Source organism: Chiloscyllium plagiosum, unplaced genomic scaffold (assembly GCF_037043375.1).
Source record: "Chiloscyllium plagiosum isolate Xiang-an unplaced genomic scaffold, Cpla_swu_hap1 HiC_scaffold_39, whole genome shotgun sequence".
In the NCBI taxonomy this organism is placed as follows: Eukaryota; Metazoa; Chordata; class Chondrichthyes; order Orectolobiformes; family Hemiscylliidae; genus Chiloscyllium; species Chiloscyllium plagiosum.
The window spans coordinates 2301313-2320484 of NW_028270177.1; the positions used below are offsets into that span (position 1 = coordinate 2301313).

At 39.5% G+C, this 19172-nt stretch overlaps 1 protein-coding gene across 3 annotated transcripts in view; it reads right to left on the bottom strand.

The window, feature by feature from the left end:
- Positions 1 to 19172, bottom strand: part of megf11 (multiple EGF-like-domains 11) — a 485761-nt gene that overhangs the window by 27587 nt on the left and 439002 nt on the right. For 2 of the 3 annotated variants that reach the window (XM_087981454.1, XM_087981453.1), the window contains exons 18-21: positions 14080 to 14208; positions 12872 to 13000; positions 6102 to 6230; positions 2779 to 3012 (exon numbers count right to left, since the gene is read on the bottom strand). In XM_087981454.1, the coding sequence (XP_087837580.1) occupies positions 2779 to 3012; positions 6102 to 6230; positions 12872 to 13000; positions 14080 to 14208 (621 nt within the window). The remainder of the gene's footprint in view (positions 1 to 2778; positions 3013 to 6101; positions 6231 to 12871; positions 13001 to 14079; positions 14209 to 19172) is intronic. The other variant, XM_087981455.1, reaches the window with a different exon arrangement.

Sequence of the window (19172 nt, forward strand, 5' to 3'; positions counted from 1 at the left end):
TCCATTCCTCTGTATGAAATAGATTCACAGGTGCATTTCTTGATCAGCAATGAGGATCAGTAATTGAGAGGTAATGACAGTCATATTGTTTTGAATGGGAAAAGGAAGTACTATGACTAATCTCATCTGATCAATGAAATAATCTGTCTGAAACTTTTGACGCATAGCTATTAAGTAGTTAACAAATACAATTCATATGCCACATATGTAACTGTTCTGCAAACCATGGTGATTTACAGAAGAACTATAATCAAAGGCATAGTTCATATAAGCTTAGCTGTATTTCAGAAGGTTCTCTTTGTGTTTGATTACAGAAACTGGAAATATGATGATTTGGAGGTGTTGGATAAGGTGTACAAAATTAAAATTCACACAACACCATGTTATAGTCCAACAAGTTTATTTGGAAGCACTAGCTTTTGGAGTGCTGTTCCTTCATCAGGTAGTTGTGGTGCATATGGTTATACTGCACAACCACCTGATGAAGAAGCAGTGCTCCAAAAGCTAGTGCTTCCAAATAAACCTGTTGGATGATAACCTGGTGATGTGTGATTTTTAACTTTGGAAATATGATGACCATAAGTAATGATTATCATAGGGTATGGATAAGTTAGCAAGTTTTGAGAAGATTTGTAGCTCAGGTTGAGGTTCTGAATGTAGGTTTGCTTGCTGAGATGGAAGGTTCATTTTCAGACATTTCATCACCATACTAGGTAACATCTTCAGTGAGCTTCCGGACGAAACACTGCTGGGTTTCCTTCAGTTTGGGTTTCCTTCAGTTACCCAAACATATAAATAGAAAGCAGGAAACACCACCAGTGCTTCACTTGGAGGCTCACTGAAGATGTCACCTAGTATGGTGATGAAACATCTGAAAATGAACCTTCCATCTCAGTGAGCAAACCTACATCCAGGTATGGATAAGTGTGAGGTAGTTCACTTTGGAAGAAGTAACAGGAATGCAGAGTACTGGGCTAATGGTAAAATTCTTAGCAGTGTAGATGAACAGAGAGACCTCGGTGTTCAGATGCATAAACCTCTGAAAGTTGCCTCCTGGGTTGATAGGGTTGTTAAGAAGGCATATGGTATGTTGGTGTTTATTGGTAGGGGGATTGAGTTTCCGAGTCACGAGGTCATGCTTCAGCTGTACAAGACACTGGTAAGGCCGCACCTGGAGTATTGCATACAATTCTGGTCACCGCATTATAGGAAGGATGTGGAAGCTTTGGAAAGGGTTCAGAGGAGATTTACTAGGATGTTGTCTGGTATGGAAGGAAGGTCTTATGAGGAAAGGCTGAGGGAACTGAGACTTTCTTCGTTGGAGAGAAGAAGGTTGAGAGGTGACTTAATCGAGGCGTGTAAGATAATCAGAGGGTTAGACAGGGTGGACAGTGAGAGCCTTTTTCTTCAGATGGTGAAGGCTAACACGATGGGACATAGCTTTAAATTGAGGGGTGATAGATTTAGGACAGATATCAGGGGTGGTTTCTTTACTCAGAGAGTAGTAGGGATGTGGAACAGCCTGCCTGCAACAGTAGTAGACTCGCCGACATTAAGGGCATTTAAATGGGAATTGGACATACATATGGATAATAATGGAATGGTGTAGGTTAGATGGGCATCAGATTAATTTCACAGGTTGGCACAACATCGAGGGCTGAAGGGCCTGTACTGCGCTGTAATGTTCTACGTTTCTTTGTGAATTATTTCTATTTTGCTACATTAAGTATGAATATACTAAGCATTAAAAATGCTGGTGACTGGTATTACCAAGGTGATCAAGGTTAAAAGAGTCATCAGCATTAATTTGACTGTGGAAAACATACTGGCATGCAATTCACTTTGGCCTGGCCACACATTCACCTTTATTTCCTGTCTATTTCATAATCTATTCTTCCTAAATCACCATAATTCAAAATTACATTAAAAAGAACTTATAATTATAAGCCATCCTTATTCAAATAACAATTATTGAATATACCTACTGTTGTTTTGTACACAGACTTGGCAGAGGTTTACACAGCAAGTTCCCACAAACACCTTTGCAATAAATCATCACATGAACTATTTTAGTGGTGTTGTTTGAGGAAAAGCTGACCAGCACATTGGGAGAGATCTCCGCTCTTACTGAAATAATGCAATGAGATCTTTGACATTATTTGAACAGACATTGGCTTACTGTCTTATGACAAAGATCGGGCTCTGTAGCAGAGCAACAATTTCTTGATCTAAGATTGAAATGTTAGCTGAATTGTGGACTTAACTTCCTGGAATCAGGCTTGACCCTATGATCTCTGGTTGAATGAGAGACTGCTACAACAGAGAAAAGCTGGCACTAATCCTAACAACAAACTATTTTCACGTATTATTTCATTCATTATTTTAATAGTGCCTGGTGAGAATTGCAAGTAAAAATGAATGAATTTTTAATATGTTGCTGATTAATGAGCCATAGGTCCAGCTGACCCATTTCTTGAATCACCCCCAAATGGCTGAAACTGAGATTTGACACACATCTTTTGTTCCTCTCCTCCCTCAACCATGCTTAATTTCTTGCTCCATATTGCAATGCTGACCAGTATTCCCATCTCTCCTAGGTTTCAAGTTGTGTACAGATTTTGGGCATTGTACATTCATTAACCCGGTACAAGAACCATTGAATGGATTTGGATGCAATACCATGGACAGTAACTCAATATATATTCTACTACATTTATTCAGCCTTAGAAACCAGTGCAACAGTTTGATTTCCCTCTGTTGCACTGAAGCTGATCTTACCAGAGAGAGAATAGTCTGTATTAGTTATCCGCATGGCAGGAGTGTATGATACGCTGGGCATGTCGTGTCCTTTCTCTTTCTTTTTCCATTTGTACCAGATGAACAGAACCAGTAGTACAACTATTATCAAGAGAAGAATAATGATCCCAGATATGGCTCCAATGGAGTGCCTGTCTGATGCTAGTGCTGGACTGATCCTTGTGTAGGGGTTTAGTTCATCCATCAGTAGAGCAGCTGGAAAAGAAAGCAGATTTATTAGATGAAGAACAAATGTGACTTTGAATTGTATAACAATGCACACAATTACATGGAGCTTAAAGCACAGAATCAAAAATTCAGTTTGACAATGGCTGTAATCATGCTTCCTCACCCTATTCTTCATCTCACTTTACCAGATTATCCTCTATTCCTTTCCCTCTCATATTTTCATTTGTTTATGGGATGTAGGTTTTGCCAGTTAGATCAGCAATTATTGCCCGTTCTTAATTGCCCATAGGGCAGTCAGGAGTCAATCACACTGCTGTGCATTTGAGGTCAGATGTAAGTCAGAACAGCTGGAGGAGAATAAATTTCCTTCACTAGAAGATGGCACCCTCCAGCACAGCAGCATTCTCTCAGTGTAATATTGACGTGTCAGCTGAGTTGAGGACCTAAATCCCTGGAATCCCAAAAGGGCATTAATGAACTGGATTTTGTTTTACAATTATTGACAATGGTTACATGGTCACCATTAATCTTGTTTTTTTTGTACTGAATTCAAATTTCACCACCTTCCATGGTGACATCCGTTAGCCAGGGGCTCTAGAATACCAGTTCAGTGACATTATTAGCTTATAAATGCTGCACATAAATGCTTCCCTTAACTTTATCTATGTAAGGATTCCAAATAAGTGTGGCAGGTATTAATGTTTTATTAATAAAGATATTTTTAAATTACAAGCTAAATTCCATACTAAAAGAGAATCTGAAAACAAATACAGGAGACTGAGTGTCATGCATTACAACATACTGTATTATCTCAACTAGCCAGCAGACGGCAACATCAGATTTTCTATGTATTGCACAACCTACAAACAACTTCCTCAAATGAAGAAACTCTAAACCAGATAGTATGCTGTGCCTACATTTTCCTAATTGCATTGTCCAAAATTATTTGAACTGAGCAAAGTGGGATCAACTTGAGGGAATTTGATTTTTCATGCAGTTCTCCACACTGTCAGTAGCGAGTGATGCTACTGTTGAGCATGATTTGGAGGTGTCGGTGTTGGACTGGGATGTACAAAGTTAAAAATCACACAACACCAGGTTATAGTCCAACAGGTTTAATTAGATTAATTACAGTGTGGAAATAGGCCCTTCGGCCCAACAAGTCCACACTGACCCACCAAAGCGCAACCCACCCATACATTTACCCCTTCACCGAACACTACGGGCAATTTAGCACGGCCAATTCACCTGACCTGCACATCTTTGGACTGTGGGAGGAAACCAGTGCATCCGGAGGAAACCCACGCAGACACAGGGAGAATGTGCAAACTCCACACAGTCAGTCACCTGAGGCGGGAATTGAACCCGGGTCTCTGGCTAACCACTGTGCCAGTGACTATGGCCAAAGCCAGACCAGAAGCTGGGATATTCAGGAAGTCTTGATCCAAACCATTAGGAATTCCCATGTGATAGTGATAGTCCACTATCACCTGATGAACGAGCGGTGCTCCAAAAGCTAGTGTGCTTCCAATTAAACCTGTTGGACTATATCCTGGATTTGTGTGATTTTTAACTACTGTTCAGCAAGTTGTCAGGACATAGATATCACTTATATGGTCAATTCATCCTACATTATTAATCATCTCTTTGTGAGAATGCATTATTGGGTGAAATCTTGATGAGGCAGTGGGATGTTATTAGCCAGCTGGAAACCTGATGAAAGACTCATGATACTTCTTCCAGAGAAGGTCTACTGTGCCACACATCAATCTGGTGGTGGCAAGATCATCAGCAGGTCACCTCCTGGAATCCAGTCTCCCAGGAAAAGGTCCCTCCAATGGGAGCTTCTACTGATCACTGTGGCAGCTGCTGCTCAGCAGTGTTAGATGGCGTACTGAGTGCAAACTCAAGGGTGAGTTCCCACTAAGCTTGTGTTAAGTCAAGACCCTTGATCAGGTATATCACCCAAAGTGACAAGTTGCTAACACTGTTTGACCCATTGAGCATACTGCATAGCCCTAGCCTGCTTGGAGCAGTGGCAGACTGAGGCGGTGAAATGGCCACTTAAAGATTTTCAGTTGGTGGTGACCAGAAGCCTTCCCACTAAAATTTAATTTTGCTGTAGATGAGAAGGTATCATAGTTTGAGAATGCCACTGGCCCATCTATTAAATTCCTCACCTCTCTCCAAACTCAGCACCTACAGAAGCAGAATACTCCAACCACTTTCTGCTTTGAATCTTCCTCCCAATAATATTCAGTGAGCAGCTACATGCTACCTCTTCCATGCGAATGCAATATTCACAGAAGATGTCACCATATACTGGACACCCACTTGAGTAATCATTACCTGCTGGTATAAAACAGGTGGAAAATGCTGGAATATTCATCAGTTTCTATTCTTTGCAGCACCTCCAGGAAGTAACCTCTCCAAAGAAGGAAGCCTGATTCAATTATGTGAAAACAGCCCCCTGAATGGAGCTTTACTGGCGTTCTGCCAAAAGGAATTCCCAGGCAATACCTCACACACAAAAACTGTGGTCTGTGAATCAGCCACTCATGGTATATCTCTTAGTGTTTGGAGTTTAACTACTGCCCGTCACATTGAATGTTGAATTTTATGGCTTCATAATAGCTTCAGGAGAAGAGGGAGAGAGTGAAAAATCAGTGAAAAAAAGCCCTCCTCTTTGATGGATCCAAACTATAAAACCCCACTTGACCCAAAAGCCTCCGCAGTTTTCAGTAAATCATTCCCAAATTCTGACGCTTTACAGCAGGATACTTTTAAATTGTGACTGGCATTGAATCTGTACAAAGGCAAATTCCAATCTTTGTATTTCCGCCTCAATGAGATTTTATTTAAAAGAATTGATACATGGGAATTCCTAATGGTTTGGATCAAGACTTCCTGAATATCCCAGCTTCTGGTCTGGCTTTGGCTATAGTCACCTCATAAGGAGCATGAGCCTTTTCTTTAATGGGGCTCTTGTGGCATAGTGGTTATGTCTCTAACTCTGGCCCAAGAGGCCTGGGATCAAATCCCATTTCCTCCAGCGGTATGTGTAATAACATCCTTGATACAGATTGATTATAAATATCTCTACAAGCATCACATACCTTGGTCACACCGGATGCCTTTGAATCCAGATGTGCAGTAGCAGGTCCCAGTCACGTGATCACAGGTGCCATTATTCATGCACTCACATAGCTGTTGACAACCATAGCCAAATGTACCAGGAGGACACTCTATAAAGCATTGACAAAGAAATTTTAGGATTCACACAGTCCCTTCTATACTCTAATGAATCCAGTAACGTCAAGGTTTATGGCAGTTATGACACAGTATTCATCTTTTTGGAAGAGTGAACTTTCTTAGGAGCTCTTTTTTGAAAAACTCTATCGACTATGATCTATTTGTTTATTTGTTTTGTCTTATGTCATAAGTTACTGTATGAAGGTGGCTGTTTAGATGTACATTGTACATATCCAGAACATATTAGCATTCCTACATCTGTGCATGCCCTGTCAACTCTTCCCATTATAATTTTCCATATCCTCACTTGTATTGAAAACAGCCTGTATATCCTTTTCTTGCTCATTACAGTGAAGTGTGTAATTATAAGCTCGTCGAGCACCCATCTTGGTGCAGCTATTCAAAGCCTAAATTTAGTTTTCAGGTGAAAGGGAGTTAGAGGATAAAAATTGTATCAGAGTGTGTAGATGTAATTCACAAGATCATAGAAGTTTTCTTTATTTTTGTATATGCATAATAAAATTTTACACCTCAATTATATTGAAAACTTGTCCCTAAAAGTTTAAAGTAGGGAATGCATTATGTTTACATATTTTTGTCCAACATTTTTCCCTGATCTCTAACCTTGTTTCACCCGAAAATGATGTTGTTTTGACTCTCCATCTGCAAAATGGAGCATCAACAATTGCCTAGTTTGTCCTTCTTTGCCAAAATCGTAACTTTTGCTTGAATATATTTATTTACACATGTACATAATATATTAAAAGCCCAGACCACTTCCTTTTTTATGAACTTCCTGCTTTTAACATTTGATTGTCTCAATCAATATAAACTATGTTGTTAATGTGAAACTGGCTATGTATAAATATTACTATAAGAAGACTTGCATTTATATAGTTCTATACAAGACCACTGGATGTCTCAAAATGCTTAACACACAATGAAGCACTTTTGAAATATAATGTAGGAAACACAGTGGCTAACATGAGCAGTGAGCTTCCACAAACAGCAATGCAATAATGATATTATAAGTTGCTTCTTTTGAGCTATTGGTTGAGAGATAAATATTGGCCTTAATATTAAGAAGAACCCACAACTGTTGGTCAAGTAATGTTACATCTTTTATACCTACCTGTGCTGGCATGTAGAAACTCAGTTTCATGTCTTATTCAAAATATAGCATGAATGATCATGCAGGACTCTTTCAATACTACATTGGAACATCAGCCTCAATGTTTGTGCTCAAGCCCTGAAGTGGGACTTGAACCTGTGATACGAACCTGTAATAATGTGACTTTGAAGTGAATGCGCTGCCAATGGAGACACAGTTATTAGCTCTGAATTCCCTTTCTGGTTATGTCAGTAAGCCTGATTACACTGATAGTCTTGTGATTTTGAACAGATCCAGCAGTCCAAAATAGGACATCCAGGAGATGCTGTGGGCCATCAGCAGCAGAACTATATTTAACCACAATCTGTAACCTCATGTCATGAGCTCACCCCGACCCTATCGTGACCATCAATGCAGGGGATCAATCGGATTTCAATGGTAGCAAGGCATTTCAGATGCTGCAGAAGGCATAACTTTCAGTGAGGTGTCATAGAATCCTTCAAGTGTGGTAGTAGGGTATTTGGCCCATTGAATTTTTTTTTAGATTACTTACAGAGTGGAAACCGGCCCTTCGGCCCAACAAGTCCACACCGACCCGCCGAAGTGCAACCCACCCATACCCCTACATTTACCCCTTACCTAACACTATGGGCAATTTAGCATGGCCAATTCACCTGACCTGCACATGGGAGGAAACCGGAGCACCCGGAGGAAACCCACGCAGACACGGGGAGAACGTGCAAATTCCACACAGTCAGTCGCCTGAGGCGGGAATTGAACCCGGGTCTCTAGCGCTGTGAGGCAGCAGTGCTAACCACTGTGCCACCGTGCCGCCCACACCAACCCTCCTAAGAACATCCCACCCATGTGCACCACCTATCCTATCCCTTTAAATCTGCATTTACCATGAACACTATAGCAATTCAGCATGGCTAATCCATCTCACTTTCACATTTTTGGACTGTAGGAGGAAACCGGAGCACCTGGAGGAAAGCCACTCAGACATGGTGAGAACATGCAAACTCCACACAGACAATCATTCGAGGTTGGAATCTACAATACAGGACTATTTGCATGCCCAACAGTCGAAGCAGCATATGACACATTGAGCTAGGTGATCCTGCAAATGATTTGTTCAGATCTAAGCTCTTCAATCTGGTCACATCTAGTCATGGACAGTGGCCAATTAAATTGGAGGAGGGGTCTCCATGAACACTCCATTCTCAATCATGGAGGAGCAATGAATATCTGTGCAAAAGAGAAGGCTGAAGTAATATATACTATGTTGTTAATGTGAAACTAGCTATGTATAAATATTACTATAAAAAGACTTGCATTTATAAAGGCTAAAGTATTGCATCCATCTTCAGCCAGAAGTGCTGAGTGCATTAACAAACCACCTACATCACATCAAATGTGAGGAATGTTTGCTGATGATCTCACAATGTGCATAAGCAACAAGATTTGGTCAGTACTGAGGTTTGGGAAATTGCAAGTAACATTCGTGCAGCACAATTGCTAGCAAATGACTGTCTCCAAGTAGAGAAGGACACTTAGAATGTCAAAGATTACAGATGCATAGAATTATGACTACTTGCAAGTTTCCTCCAAGCCACACACCTTCCTGACTATTTCACCACTCCTTCAATGTTGCTGGGTCAAACTTCTGGAATGCCTTCCTAACTGCGTTGTGGGTGTAATCAAACTCCATGAGTGCAATTGTTCAAAAAGGTGGCTCACCATCATCTTCTCAAGGGGAGTTATGGATGAGTAATAAATGCTGACCTAGCCGATGACCCACATTCTATGGAAAACTAAATATAAAACTAGAATAGACATTTGTCTTGACAGAGTATATCCTTTGGTTGCCACATTCATTGAAAAGTCCTTATCTATTTAACTGAACCTATGGAACCAATCGCATGTGTTTTCTTATGCTTCAATATTAAAACATTCCCTACTCTAACTACAACAATGTTGGAAAGTTTCCACCAAACATGATGTAAATATCAAAATCTTTTGAATGATGTACATTCAACATTTTGATATGGATTAGATTAGATTCCCTACAGTATAGAAACAGGCCATTTGAACCAACAAGTCCATACCAACCCTCCGAAGAGTAACCCACCCAGACACTAGCCTATATTTACCCCTGACTAATGCACCTAACACAATGGGCAATTTAGCATGACTAATTCACCTAACCTGCACATCTTCGGATTTTGGGAGGAAACCCATGCAGACACAGGGAGAATATGCAAACTCCACACAGACAGGAGGCAGGAATTGAACCTGGTCCCTGGTGCTGTGAAGTAACAGTGCTAGCCAATGATATAATACATATCCACAGCGTACAGCACACATCTTTCCATAAACGGGTGACATGTTGTATATTCTCCACTGCTTTCAGAGTAGAGTGCGAATGAGGAATTAGCAGGTTAGTTCATTATGAACAAGGAGTTAGCAGGTTAGCTCATTATGAACTACGCTTCTGAAAATATCCTACACAAATTTGCAGAAATTATGCTTAGGATCACATAACCCCAGTGGAAAATCAAGACTCCTGAGTGCAGCTACTTTTAAAGCTGGATCTACAACTAATCTGTGTATTACTGCTGTCAAGTAATTTGCAGAATACTGCTGTAATACTGTTTTATGTCCTGCCTTAAGGCTGTAGGAAGAAAACAGAGAAAATGGGTCGATGCATACAATGTTGAGTCTTATTCCCAGTTTCCCAGAAGACCGAACATTCTCTTTATTTGCATATTAATGACTTGATTTTGAACTAACCTGGTCTGTGAGGAAATGGACGATTTTCTTGTGTTCGCAATAACCACAGCAAAATCACTATGTCTCACTGTTTTGTGGAAGTCTGTCAAAAAGATGCTGTAGAGGAAGAACATTTCCTATTGCTCAGGAAACCAGACACAATGTGTGTAACATGAAATAATCTGACAGAGATGGGATTTGCTTCACCAAGAAGGTTCCATAGGTTCAGTTAAAGAGACAAGAACTTTTCAGTGAATGCTACAATCAAAGGATATAGGCTCTTAAGACAAATGTCTATTCTAGTTTTCTGTTTGAGCGGAGTTGGATTTAATGGACTGAATTTTGTTTCCATAATTTTGTCTGTGTCATGATCAGCACAGAAACTACCTCAGATGTGACAAGTTCTTAATGCTGCAACTGTAGCTTTTTGCTGAAAAATAAACATAGCTTTTTATACGTGGATCTACGACAATTGACCACTGATGTCAGTGGTAAGGAAATTATTGGAAAAAAATTCTGAGAAGTAGGATTAATCAATACTTGAAAAGGCAAAGATTGATCATAGCTAGTTAGCAAGGAATTCTTAGGTGGAGATACTGTCTGAATAATTTTACTGCATTTTTGAAAAGCTGCCTAAATATAGTGATGACGTAAAGCAACTGATGAGGTATAATGGACTTAAGACAAGCCTTTAATGAAGTCCCATGTGGAGGGATGCTCCAAAAGGTAAGAGCCCTGGGATTCAAGGCAAGTTGGCAAAGTGGATCTAAAATTGGCTTGTGAATTGGGTGATGGTGGACGGTTGTTTTTAATGTATGAAAGCCTGTGATCAGTGGAGTACCACAAGGATCAGTGCTGTTTGGTTATGTATGTTAACAACTTGGATGTGAAGATAGAAGCTATACTTTGTCAGTTTGCAGATGACATGAATATTGATGGCATTGTTGATAGTGAGGAGTATGGTCTCAGGCTATTGTCTGATATTGATCAGCTGGTAAATTGGGCAGAGCAATGGCAAATGGAATTTAATCCTGATAAATGCGAAGTAATGTGCTTTGAGAGGTCCAAAATGAATAATAAGTCCCTATGGAGTACTGAGAAACCAATGGATCTTGGTGTACAAGTCCACAGATCGTGGAGGTGTCAGCACAGATAGACAGAAAAGTGAAGAAGGCATATAGTCATAAAGACATACAGCACATAAACAAACTCTTTGGTACAACCAGTCCATGCCGAACATAATCAAAAATTATCTGATAGTTATTTTCATTAGCCAGGGTATTGAATGTAGGAGCAAGGAGGTTTTGTTACAGCTCAGTAGAACATAGGTTAGGCGACATAAGGAATACTGTTTGCAGTTCTAGTCATCACATTATTAGAAGGATGTCATTGTACTGGAGGGGTGCAGAGAAGATTTACCAGGATGTTGCCCAGGATGAAAATTATATCATGAGGAGAGATTGGATAGGCTGGGTTTATTTTCCTTGGATCAGAGGAAACTGAACGGGAATCTAACTGAGGTATACAAAATTTTGAAAGGCATAGGCAGGGTAGATTTTCCCCACTGCAGACTGATTTAAGACCAGAGGGTATAGGTTGAAGGTGAGGAATAAATGCTTCAGAAGAGATCCAGGGAAAAATGTTTTCATTCAGAGGGCAGTTGAAATATGAAACATGCTTCCTGAGAAGATGGTGGATGCATGTGCTCTTACAACATTTAAGAAGTATCTGGATGTGAACTTAAAATGCCAAGGTATAGTAAGTGATGGACCAAGTTTACATAAATGAGATTAGTGTAGTTGGGAGCTTGTTGGTTGGTGTAAACATGGTGGGCCAAAGGGCCCGTTTCTATGCTGTATGATTATGAATTCAGAATTACAACTGGGTTACTAGAGAGGGAATAGCTTTACACAATGTGTGAAGCTTCAGTTCCTCTTTGTCCCTGAGAAACAGTATTATTCCAAAAGGAAAGATTTACTGCATGGTGCTCCTGTGGCACCCTAGGATTGTTTTTGAATAATTACACCCACCTAGATTCTCTGAGTTTCCTTTCATTATAACAAACGTATAGAAATTTCTCACCATATACCCTTGTTATGAATGCCAAGGGAGAAGATCTCTCTTTAAGGCTTCATTATACCCTGCATAGATTATAATTACAAAGATTCTCCATTTGTTTTCTTGAGACAACAGAACGCAAATGCATGGTGGCTATTACATGAGATGATATCTCAGGAAATATAGCATGATTATTTCAGGTTAACATAGACATATCAAATGTACACTGGGACATCGCATGAATGCAACAGATGTCAAATAAATGATTTTTAAAAATACTCATGGATGTGGGTGTCACTGGCTCAGCCAGCATTTATTGTCCTCATTGCCTGGAGGGTAGTTAAGAGTCAAACCAGTGCTGTGGGTGTGGAGTCACATGTAGGCCAGATCAGGGAAGGACAGCTGTTTCCTGGACCAAATGGATTGTTATGACAATCAATAAGTGTCATGGCTCATAAATCCATACCTTTATTGAATTCAAATTCCATCATCTGGTAAGATTTAAACCTTGGTCCCCAGAACATTACCTGGGTCTCTAGACTAATTACCTAGTGATAGCACCATTAGGCCATTGCCTCTCCTTAAACTGGAGTTGGAGTTGTTACGGCTTCGTGAAATATGTGTTGGCTGGTGATGTTCTCTACTTCATGCAATGTGAAAAGAATGTGTGTGTGCTTGTGCTATCTCACTCACTCTGCTCGCAGTGTTTCCCAGTGAATCCTGTGCGACACATGCATTCTCCTGTCACATAGTCACAGTCTGCTCCATTTTGGCATTTGCAGAGTTGAATGCAATCTTTTCCATAGAAGCCCATTGGGCACCCTGGAATGTAAATACTCTGTTAGAAAAGTTTTACATAATGCTATTAATTTTTTTATCATTACTTTCCAATATGAGAATAAATAAGTAAGAACGGGCCAGAGTCTGAGAACCACAGACAGCTGGAAAATTCTTTAAACTTTGGCCATTGAAGCAACTCACTGTTTTACAGCTGACAGTGACAGGGAACAGTAGGAGCAGAGAGTGATATGAAGGGGAAGGAGCAGAGAATGACAGAGAGGAGTAAGACCAGAGAGTGACAGGGAGGAATAGGAGCAGAGAGTGACAGCAAGGGGAAGGAGCAGAGAGTGACAGGGAGGAGTAAAACCAGAGAGTGACAGGGAGGAATAGGAGCAGAGAGTGACAGCAAGGGGAAGGAGCAGAGAATGACAGGGAGGAGTAAGACCAGAGAGTGACAGGGAGGAATAGGAGCAGAGAGTGACAGCAAGAGGAAGGAGCAAACATTTATGCCCCAGTCCTCACATGGAGCTGCCAATCTCCCACTTAGTAGCAACAAATTACTGCAGATGATGGGATCTCTGATGGAGAGTCATCTAGACTCAAAATGTTAGCTTGCTGTCTCTATGGATGCTGTCTGATCCTCTATGATCGCCAGCATTTGCTGTTTTTATTCGCCCACTTGGGCTCTGTATGAAGGCTTCTATAGCATTTTTGCCTCAGATTGGCTTCTGTTTTACTTTGAAATTAATGAAATCCCATTCTCAGGAGGCCAAGTTTCCAAATCACATATTCTTGTGATTTCAACAAATCATCAATTACAATGAAAAATGTCATTCCTGATTTTCAAATTGGAGACTGATTTTGACGCTGGTGTCTGGAAACCTCAGAATGTGCCTCAGAACGTGCAACAGTTGTTGCATAGAGATTTATTGATTTGCATCAATAAAATCCTTGTTGTCATAAAATTGGCTGATCTAGCATTAGAAATATTTAAATGTATTATGGAATAATTATTTTAGCATTGAATGCTCTACTGTGTTACTTTGTTGCACCACAAGATGGCAAACCCTTCACATGTTGGCTTTGGTTTGCATAAGGCTTCAACTGGAACTGTTACTCACTCTGTGTGCAATACAAGCCAGTCCAGCCCTGTGTACATCGACATTCTCCACCATAAGGACTGCACACTGCTCCATTATGGCAGTTACATATATGGATACAGTTGGGGCCCCAGTAACCTGGCTGGCAAGCTGAATAGAAAGAGAAACTGATGAATAAAGAAATCAAATATACAAAAAATACATTAAAAAACGCAGTGTCTGGAAGCTTAACCCAGATCTCAGGGCAGTACTTGCAGCGAGATGCAGGATGAGAGTGGAGTTCATGTGATCAATATATACCAATCAAGAGAACCCGAATGAGGCAGAGAGCAAGGATCCTGAGAAACCAGTCCTATCCCACAGACACAATGTGTTCACCATATCTGAGGATAAGGCTGTTAGATGATCAGCAAAGTTGCAGGCCGTGGACTTTGGAACAGGAGGCTATTCAAAGGGAGGATGTGAAAATGGAGGAGCAGAAGCATAGCATGATAGATGCTGGGATTTCAATTTGTTCTGAAGAAGGGTCACTGGATTCGAGGTGTTAACTCTATTTTTCTCTCCATGAATGATGCTAGATCTGCTGATCTTCAAATCAGCCTGAAGATATAGTCAACAGGAAGGAGGAAGATCTAGCTAGTATGATCCATGTGGGAACCAGCACATACTAATGAACAATCTGTGTTTTAAATCTGCTACCCCTTTTCCTAAAACTATGACTTCTTATTCTAGTGGCCCTACATAAGGAAACATCCTGTCGATATCTACATTGTCAATTCATTTTAGCATTGTATATACCTCAATTAGACCTTCTCTTATTCTTCCAAACTCTACAGAGTACAGGCCTAAACTGTTCAATCTCTCTTCGTATGACAAATCCCCCACCTACAGAATCAATCCAGAATCTCCTCTGAAATGCATCCAATAAAATTACACCATCTCTCAAGTAAGAGAACCAAAATTATATGCAATATGCCTTGTGTGGTCTCACTAATGCTTTGTACAGTTGCACATTTTCCTACTTCCCTATTCCTCTGGCAATAAATGCCAAAATCTCATTTGCCTTCCTGAAGAGAAGGCAAAAAGTCTAGTTTGGAAAGTACCAAGATCTTGTAACTAAATGAAAGAGTAGGATTCCAAGGGTTATAACCAGTGGATTACTAAACAATGTAAAAATTGCTGAATAGAGTCAGATTAGGGAGATGAACATGAAGATGACAGTGTTTTGTGAGGATGAAGGTTTCATTTCTTGGGATATTAGCACCAGTACTGGGACAGGAATGAAGTATACTGTTGGGATGGGCACCTCCAGAATTGGGTTGATCTCAGGGCACCAGCAGAAAGAATAAACATGACAGTCATTCGAATGTTAAGTTAGTAAATGGGAAGGAAGATTTAGGAGGAAAATGTAATATAGCTAATCACAAACAAAAGGGATGGGACAGAGCAAGGGTCAGAGATTATGCCTTAGGTACTAAAGGTACACAAAATCTAAAAGGTGAATAAGTCATTAAACCAGGGGAAAGCAACAAGAAATTTGCAAGTAACATATCACAGCAGAAAAACACATTTGGCCTTTTAGACCAAGTAAGTGCTCTTTGTACAAACATAGTGTATTTCTATTTTAGCGAACACAGTATGAAGTAACAAATCAAATTAATTACAGGTGCAAATTCAATTTGGAGGAGTTCAAACAGTCAGAATTGGAATCTGACCATAGCAGGGTTACAAGATTTACGGTAATGGCCAGGAAAATGGTAAAGGTGAGGAGTACCCACAGTGAAGACTGAGATCACTTCAATTATTAGGAAAAATATCAGTTAAGATAAACAGGCAGTGAAGACTTTAAGGATAGATTTAAGAACTAGAAATGTATTTATGGCGGTAGTGGGAGTTACATATAGGTTCCCTATGATGTGATCTGATGTATGAGTGGGGTAAGTAGACAAACATACAGCAAAGCTACCCTGATTTTAGATGAAAATTGAACTTTCAAATAATTTGGGATAAGTAGATAAGATCATCTTACCAAGGTATGAGAGTTCTTGAATATGTTCAGGATAGTTTTCTGAAGCAGTGTGTACTTAGAATAAGAGAGAGCAGGATCTAGATATTTTCTCTAATCAATCTGGTCAGAGTTATTATGTTACACCTCTGGAGCGGGATGGAATGTGAACCAGAGCCTTCTGGTACACAGGAAGGATACTACCACTATGCCATAAGTGCCTGAACAACTGGCTCTATTAGATTTATTAATGAACATTGAGTGAGATTTAGTTAACAGTGTAACAGTGTGTGACCACTTATCTAATAGTGATCATAATATGATTGAGTTTAATATGGTGTTTGAAAAGGAGAACCACATCATGGCTATTAAAATTAGATAAGGCAACGAGGCACAGAATATTTACCTGTGATGGATAAAGTTACTGAAATAGTCAAAAATAGACAATACAGAGCCAGTTAATATCCTAAAAGGAGATTTTTTTCAAAAGTTTACATGATAACATTGCAGATATTCTAATATTGCAGATATTCTAATCCTAATTTGCCACAGTTCTCTTGATTTGCATTCTAAAAAATTGCTGATGTCATCCTGCTGTTTAAGAAAACTCAGAAATTAAAACCAGGGAATTATAGACTACTTGCATAAATATAAACGTTTATACATACATTTATATAATGCTAGATCCATGGTGCTGTTACCTCTCGATTTTATCTTTTCAAAGCCTTCCTGGCTGGTATTCACAAATTTGATGTCATTCAGAATTCTGTTCTTGTTGTATGCAAAATTGCACTAAGTCCCATTCATCCATTTCCCATAAGCTCGCTGATTGACATTGAGGTGTTGTTTGGAAAGGAGCCAATTTAAAAATTTTCCTGCTTATTTTCAAATAATTGAATTAACTTCCCACTTTGATTTTCCAGTAATCTCTTTGTCCTGCAACATCTCCTAGATCACTCCTGCAAACCTTGCCACTTAGTCATTTCCAGTTTCAATCAGTTCAATGCAGAAGGCCATATTTCCAGTTGCCTGTGTTTGATCTCCCTTTCTTTCCAGCTTTAAGATGCCTCCTTAAAGACACCTTGAATTAGGCTTTTGGTATCTGAAGGTTCACTTGAAACATCATGCATCAAAAATATTTTTCCATACCTCCTGTATAGCACCATGGACTGTTTTACATAAAAGTTTATATATTAATGAAAGTTGTTGTTTGTCATTACTAGAGTATACTAAAGTCTGAATGCCGCATCACCTTGAAAATTGTTCAACTGATCAGAGAGAACCTGCAGAAATTTATAAAAGGAAGTCATGTTCGAAAAATCAATGAATTTTTTTAAACAGGCAACGAAAGTAGTAGACAAGTCAAAGGTGTTTATTAATATGGGTTTAATGAAGACATTATATGAAGACCCCATAAAATATGATTAGCTAATATTGAAGCCCATGAAATTGAAGGCAAACTATGATTTGGTTTGTAAATGTGCTGAACAGAAGGGTACAGAGACTAAGGAAAATGATTAGGTACTCTAATTGGCAGGTGAGTTGAGTGGCACCCATAAGGATGTATCAAAGCTTCAACAATTCACATTTATTAACAACTTGGATAATAGGATAGAAAGCCACATATCCAAATTTGCTGAAGCTACAAAGAAAAATGGTATTGGAAGCAGTGTGTATGGAAGCATAACATTAAATGGATAAAATTATGGTAGTAATGAATTTATATTGTCAAATGTTGTTGAAAAGCTAGAAACAGTTGCAATCCAAAGAGATTTGAGTGACCATTTACAAAAACTATTAAATCATAAATCATTAAGTACAGGCGCATAAAATAATCCAAAGGTTAATGGAATGTTGGGCTTTTTAGCTAATGGACTAAAATACAAAGGGCTAGAAACCATGCTACAGTGATAAGGTTAGATCACACCTGGATCATACGAGCAGTTTTAGACATCGCTTCATGAAAGATATATTGCTCTTGGAGGGACAGCAGAGTAGATTTTCCAGAATTATACCTGAACTCCAAGGACTAAAGTAAAAGGAGACATTGTGCAAACTATTACATGAATCTTTAAGATTAAGGAGCAATTTGATTTAGGTATTGAGGATATTGAAGGGATAGGCTAGACAATGGAATTATTGCCATCAATTGGGATGACAAGTTTCCTGATTTTCATGGGGCTGGACTGAGACAGTACTGAGGTCTTGGGAAAGTGGAGGGTTTGACCCAATTCCAAGATTCCCACCCCATTACCATTTCTAGACGTTTGTGCCAATCTGGGATAAGCATGTGGATTAAGCAAATCCACTGCACTGCCGGATGTTGTGGGGTAAATCCATGGGATTGACCTTGGTACACAATGTTAGTTCAGAGTGTAACATCAAATTGTAGCTCAGACGTCAGCTATATGACAAAATATAAAACTGCTCAGTGTAGGGAGACTTGACAGTTACATTATAATCTGTAATATCTTTCTTGTAGTTTAGAGTTTGCAATGACTATATTCTATTGAAACAAGTACAAGGGAATGAGAGCCCTAGAAAAATTGATAATATTTGATAGTAAGCATCTCCAGGAGGTTTAATTTAAAAGGGGTAAGTGATAGTAAGAGTGCTCAAAGTTGTGGTATGTTCTTCCTATTCTACGTGAAAGCTGGGAACTTTTCCTGGGAATGTTTCCATTGCCTGGAATCATCAGCATATGTACAGAAGGTGTCTCCAGCTGCAGCTCCAGGAGCCTGAGGTTTCAGAGCTGAAGGAGTGTCTGGAACACTGGGGATTATTGGTGAGGTGGCCATGTTATGCTTAGCATGTACAGAGAAGTGGGCACACAGCAGGCTAAGACTCCTCAGTGGTTAAGAAGGAAGCTCATCATCGCAAGAGCAACTCAGGATGGGCAATAAATTTTGCCAGCCAGCAATGCCCACGTCACATGAATGTATAAAAAAAGTATCCAAATAAGAGCTTCAAAAAGGTGTGTTGATGATGGAATTAACAATATTCACAAAGAATTCTTAAATTTAGTTATTTTTATTTTAATAATATTACTTAGACAACAAGTGTTGGTGTAATTTGTCATGGGGAGAGGAATTAGCTTTGAACTCTTCAG